This window comes from Drosophila novamexicana, unplaced genomic scaffold, assembly GCF_003285875.2.
Source record: "Drosophila novamexicana strain 15010-1031.04,08,12 unplaced genomic scaffold, DnovRS2.1 tig00002068-arrow-arrow-pilon, whole genome shotgun sequence".
NCBI lineage: Eukaryota > Metazoa > Arthropoda > Insecta > Diptera > Drosophilidae > Drosophila > Drosophila novamexicana.
Window position 1 is genome coordinate 168664 of NW_020824934.1, and position 5464 is coordinate 174127.

Sequence of the window (5464 nt, forward strand, 5' to 3'; positions counted from 1 at the left end):
AGATTTCTTAAACTGACAAAAAAGAGCATTGCATTATGTCTAAACACAAAAATGCAAAAGCATTAATTCGATCTCTTAAAAGTTGCCCTTTAAAACTATTCGTTTTCTCTTTAAACATAACTGTAGCTTATTTATATTTAAATTTAAGTCATAATTTAAGAGTCTCTCTTCACTTACGTGCATTCCATTGCGTTGATCTGCTGTTGACAAAAATACACTACACATTGCACAGTAAAAAAAATTAGAAAAAAAAAGAGCGCACTAGGAACTTTTTGGAGACACGCACTCGCTCTCCCTCTCTTTCAAATTTTGGCTCTCAGCGGCAATATGGCGTGCCTGGCAGCAGCATATGCAAAGCCGCTGTAGGACAAGGCAAGAAACACAAAATAACGGAGTTAAGGAAAGAACAAAAAAACGGGACTATTATTTGACAATGCGCTTGCATTCTTGTGCCGAGCAAATAAAACCAAACTAGCATATACATACATATATATATGTATGTAACTGACGGCGACTTGCACGACGCTCACATTATATATTATAAAACATTTGTTGTTACACCTTTAGCACTAGCACTACACATAATAAAAAAAGAATAAAAAACAGAAAAACGGCCGGTTCGCTTGTATTTGGCGTCAATTATGGCACGATAAAGGCAGATGCAGCCGCTTCGGCGCGGCGACGATTTCCAACTGACTTTTTGAGCTGCGTCGACGGCGATCGCCGCTGCCGAATTCGACATTCGAACTCGAATTTTCGAGCTGACGAGAGAGAGAGAGAGCACATGCGAAATTCAACGAAATGCAATTGAACTGGACTCAGCCTGCGTCAAGGCAAATGAGGTGAAATGATAGGGAGGGGGGGTGAGTTAGTAAACTAGACGAATATATATATACTCTATGGGATCGGAGATGGATAAAGTTGGCATGCGAACATTTCTTATTATTCAAATAAAATACATTTAAAAATATCTTTTGGATAAATTTTAAGTCAAATTTCGAAACTGAAAAACCTCAACTTGCAAAATTTTCAAATTCCAATCGGAAAATCCTGCCACGCCCACAACTTAATGGCAAACTCCAGGAAAGCTCGCTAATCCTTGCGCAAGGGCAACGTTTCCGTCTCGATGCCGTCCTTGGTGATGAGCTTGAGGACGCCCGTGTCGCCGGTGAAGAGATCCCGGTCGGAGGCGACGCGCAGACAGTTGCGAGCCAGTGCCAGGGCACGCTCCTTGTCGAGAGGGGGATACTGGTCGGGCGGCACGAGGGTGTGGTGCTCCCAGCCGAGGCCGTGGTCCAAGGCGGGCAGCAGCATTTTGCCGGAGCTGCCGAGCACACGGTAGCGACAGCGCTCCATGTGGCCCACCGGATCGTAGTAGTAGACGGCGCCCTTGCCCGCCTGGTCAATGCCGGCCAGGATGGTGCAGGTGTGGTAGGGGAAGAAGCGCCGGTTGTACATCACAATGGAGATCATCTGGGCCAGGGCATCGGTCGAAATGGGCTTGTTGTGCTCCTGCTCGTACATCTGGATGCGGATCTGCAGCAGGCTGGTCATCGAGATGGTGTCGCACCACAGTCCCGTGGATGCCACCATCGCCAGCGGGGTCATCGGGAACACTTTCGACTGGTCGCGCGTCTCGATGCTCAGCCCACTGCAAATCCGTGTATCCGAGGCGACCACCACGAACTCCTCCCCTGCGATGGCCAGCACGGTTCCCCCGTTCGTATCGTAGTCGCTTTCCGAGCAGGAGGAGGAGCCCGAGCCACAGTTGCTGCTGCTGCTGCTGCTACCCTTCCTCCTTCTCTTCTTCTTCTTCCTCAGAAGATTCTCAGGATTATGCAAGAGTATGTTATTTATATTGTTCAGATCCATTCGACGATTTACTAAATTTCATTTGTTGACTCGGAACTGAAATGAATTTCCAGTTCCAAAAGTCCCAATTAGAGATCGCAACGCCTGCTAGCTTAGAACTGGCATCCGTGCGGTTCACGGTTCAAACCAACTCTGTCACGTTAAGCCGGCGTTTCGCAACATTCCACCCGCATGCGTGGAAAAAGCGCGAGAAACGTTTGTATGCAACTTTTTTTGCTTAGCATGCGTTGGGTTTCAGCCTCATTCTCCAAGATCTTTGTTCAAATTCATTTGAGGTTTGCTTCAAAAAAGGGCGGCTCACGTTTCGCGCTCAAATTCAGTTCCAAGGATCTATATAAAAATTCTTTGAGAAGTGTTCCTCATCTTGCGCAACATCAAATGCGATTCTAAGTAAGGGCAAGGCCGGGCTATACCCTCTATTATCCTATACAGGTGTAGGTCAACATTTCCAAGCCCCATAACTCGGTCAAATCTCATCCGATTGTGACAAGGTTTCGCTCTTTCTTCTTGGTTTGGCCTCTAGATCGATTTGGCTTCTAAATCTGTTTAAAATATTCTTGCAAGACATATCTGGGCTCTCGTATACCATACGCAGCATCAGCTTATGTTCTTTCTTCAATATCTATTGCCACATGCATTAGACAGATAATTGAAGCATAACTCGAGGATTATAAAAGCTAGATGCACCAAATTAGGGATGCAGGTTCTTGTATAGACTAGTTAGATAGGGAACAATGCACTTTTGAAATTCCTACGCACATTCCCGAGTTACACACATTTGCTTGCCATATTCCTGCCTGGAATCTATATCCAACCATATCATAATATATGTGTACATATCAAATTTCATATCTCTAGTAAAGCTTTGAATTTGTCTTTAATTGAGTTCTTGATTGAATTCCGATTTAAGTTGAATTGCTTTCATATATATATATATATATATATATGTATGCAAATATTTAAAGCGGATTTCTCGTATACTTAATGCGGGCCTCGCATATTTTCACTTAATTTTTAATTGCCTCGCGACGTTTGATTGTTTTTTCTTTTTATCGTTTTTTTTATTTATCATTTGGCTTGTTTTCCAGCCATTTTACATGCTTATTTCCGTGTCGAGCTCTCGCTACTTTGGATATCTTTTATTCAGACATTTCGCTTTTTCTCTCTCTTGTTTTTTTTTTTTGGTCTTCATCACTTTTTCATTCTTTAATTTCCTTTAATTTCCCTCGCCCCAACCTCAACCCCATTTAACCCCATTTTTTTTCGGCGGCATATTTATTTTAATTTGCCCTCTGCGCCGGCCGCCCGACCGCCCGGGGGTCCCAGTCGAAAGTATTAAACTTGTCGCCATTACCATAGCCGGGGCATCTGTTCCGGCCACGAGCACGACCATGACCACGCCCACGTCACGCATCGCTCGGACGCTGTAATGAAGCCGAGCCAAGAGCTGAACAAGGAAACCCAGAAGAAGCAGCAGGATGCAGCAAGAAGCCGTCGCAGTCGGGTGTAGGCGACTGCGCCATACTCTGTCAATATCGATGTGAAGAATCGCAGAAGTAGAAACTGCCTGAGAGTGTTTATTTTCATTCGTGACTGCCAAACTGTCGGCATCAAGCAAACGTGACTCTCAAACTGTGCACTTTGGCTGATATTGAGCTCAACAAATTGTGCTTGCCTGGGCGTGGGCGTGGCGCGATCTTAAGAGCATCTGCCACAACTGTAGACTCTCGCTGTCAAACTGTAGACTGTAGCTGTCAAACTGTACGTGATCTATGTGACTGTCAAACTGTAACGCATAATTGTGCCTGCTTTTCATAATGGGCCTCAAATTTGTTGACTCTCAAACTCTCGAACTGTGGCAAATAAATTTACAATTGCCTACAAAACTGTAAAAAAATAGTAAAGGGAATCTGCACTTTCCAGTGTTGGAAAATGCACTGTATTCGCGTTTGTCAGCTGAGATTTTGGTAATTTCCTGCAATCAATGAAAGAACACATAGCCCGAAAAGCGAAGAAGAACCAGTTACAGTCAATGTACCCCATTTGACGCTTATTGTACAGGGTATACAAAGGCAACTTTCGCCTGTTTTTAATTGTGATTAATTGCACAATTTTCGGCGTATCGTCTCAGTTGACCCGCCACTAACCCACACACCTGCGCGCTGAGCCTGTGCCCAACATCTGCTCCCCCCCCCCCCCCTTCGCACCCGCCCTTTCTGTCTACGCCCCTGTGCAAGCAGTTCGACACCTTTTTATAGATTTAATTATGAAAATGTTAATTTGCTTAGCACTTCACGCGTTCGTTCGGTCAACTTTGGCCGCCAATCCCTGTCTGCACAAACACACCCCCCCCCCCCCCTTTACTACGGGCGGGGAGGGGGGGGGGGGGGGTGGTTAAGCGCTCAGCCGCGCCACCTGGCGGCCATTTGCTTTCGCCAACGTCAGCGAATTTTCATGTTTAGTTTTTGCCAACGCGCCATTAATTTTCAATTAACACAACGCCAGCTGCAGACATTGGCTGGGTTTGGGGCCAGGGTGGGGATTGAAAAGGGTGTGGGGGTGGGGTGGGGGGGTGTGGGGCGTGGCTGTTGCTTGTCGCCTGCCACGCCTTGAACGCGACAGCCGCCTCATTAGCGTGTTAATGTAATGCATAAGCAAAAGTCGCACCATTATCCTAGCCAGACTCACAGACCCCCCTCCCCCCCCCCCCCTCCCCCCTGTCAGGACCCTTCTGCATCCTGGCAGCCCGGCTCTTGCTGCTGCGTCTGGCATATTGCGCTTATTTGGCCCACACCCTTGCTTTGTTTATGCTACGCAAATGCTTTCATTTGCAGCCAATTTTCCATATATTTTCTTTCAGCTTCTTCCCTTCCCTTGCCGCCCTCTACAGCAGCTCCCGCTCCCCCTGCTTCTCCTGCTTACCGTCCTCCCACGCGCAGCCAGCTGCAGTTCATTTCATTATTTGCCAGCGACTGCTGCGAGGCACCTGCTTTAGCTTCAAGCCTTTCGCCAGGCTTTCATTTGCTGTTTTCTTGCCCATTTGCGATATATTTTTTTTTTATATATACCCTGTTTACAAAGTGCAAGAGAGCGTATTGCTTAGATCTAACTCGTTGACTGCAGCAGCTGACATTGTGAAAGTATTTCAAGTTTCGAGCATTCGCGAAATGTTCAATATTTCAAAGCCACGGCTACTATGAAAAGCAGGCACAATTATATGTGTTACAGTTTGAAAGTCACATAGATCACGTACAGTTTGACAGCGAGAGTCTACAGTTTGACAGCGAGAGTCTACAGTTGTGGCAGCTGCTCTTAAGATCGCGCCACGCCCACGCCCAGGCAAGCACAATGTGTTAAGCTCAATATCAGCCAAAGTGCACAGTTTGAGAGTCACGTTTGCTTGATGCCGACAGTTTGGCAGTCATGAATGAAAATTTACACTCTCAGGCAGCTTCTACTTCTACGCATCTTTAAAGAGTATTACGTAGTCGCTTATGCCTGACCGCTGCCTGTTTACTTTGGCTCCTCCACACACACACACACACACACGCACACACACACGAGCTGCTTTTGCGACGACTGCAGCACTTAA

General features: G+C 46.3%; 1 protein-coding gene across 1 annotated transcript; it reads right to left on the bottom strand.

The window, feature by feature from the left end:
- Positions 1-1092: 1092 nt before the first annotated feature.
- On the bottom strand, positions 1093-1554 carry LOC115768890 (proteasome subunit beta type-1-like). The gene has a single exon (XM_030713602.1). The coding sequence runs from the start codon at positions 1552-1554 to the stop codon at positions 1093-1095; it is 462 nt and encodes a 153-aa protein (XP_030569462.1).
- Between the last annotated feature and the right edge of the window lie 3910 nt (positions 1555-5464).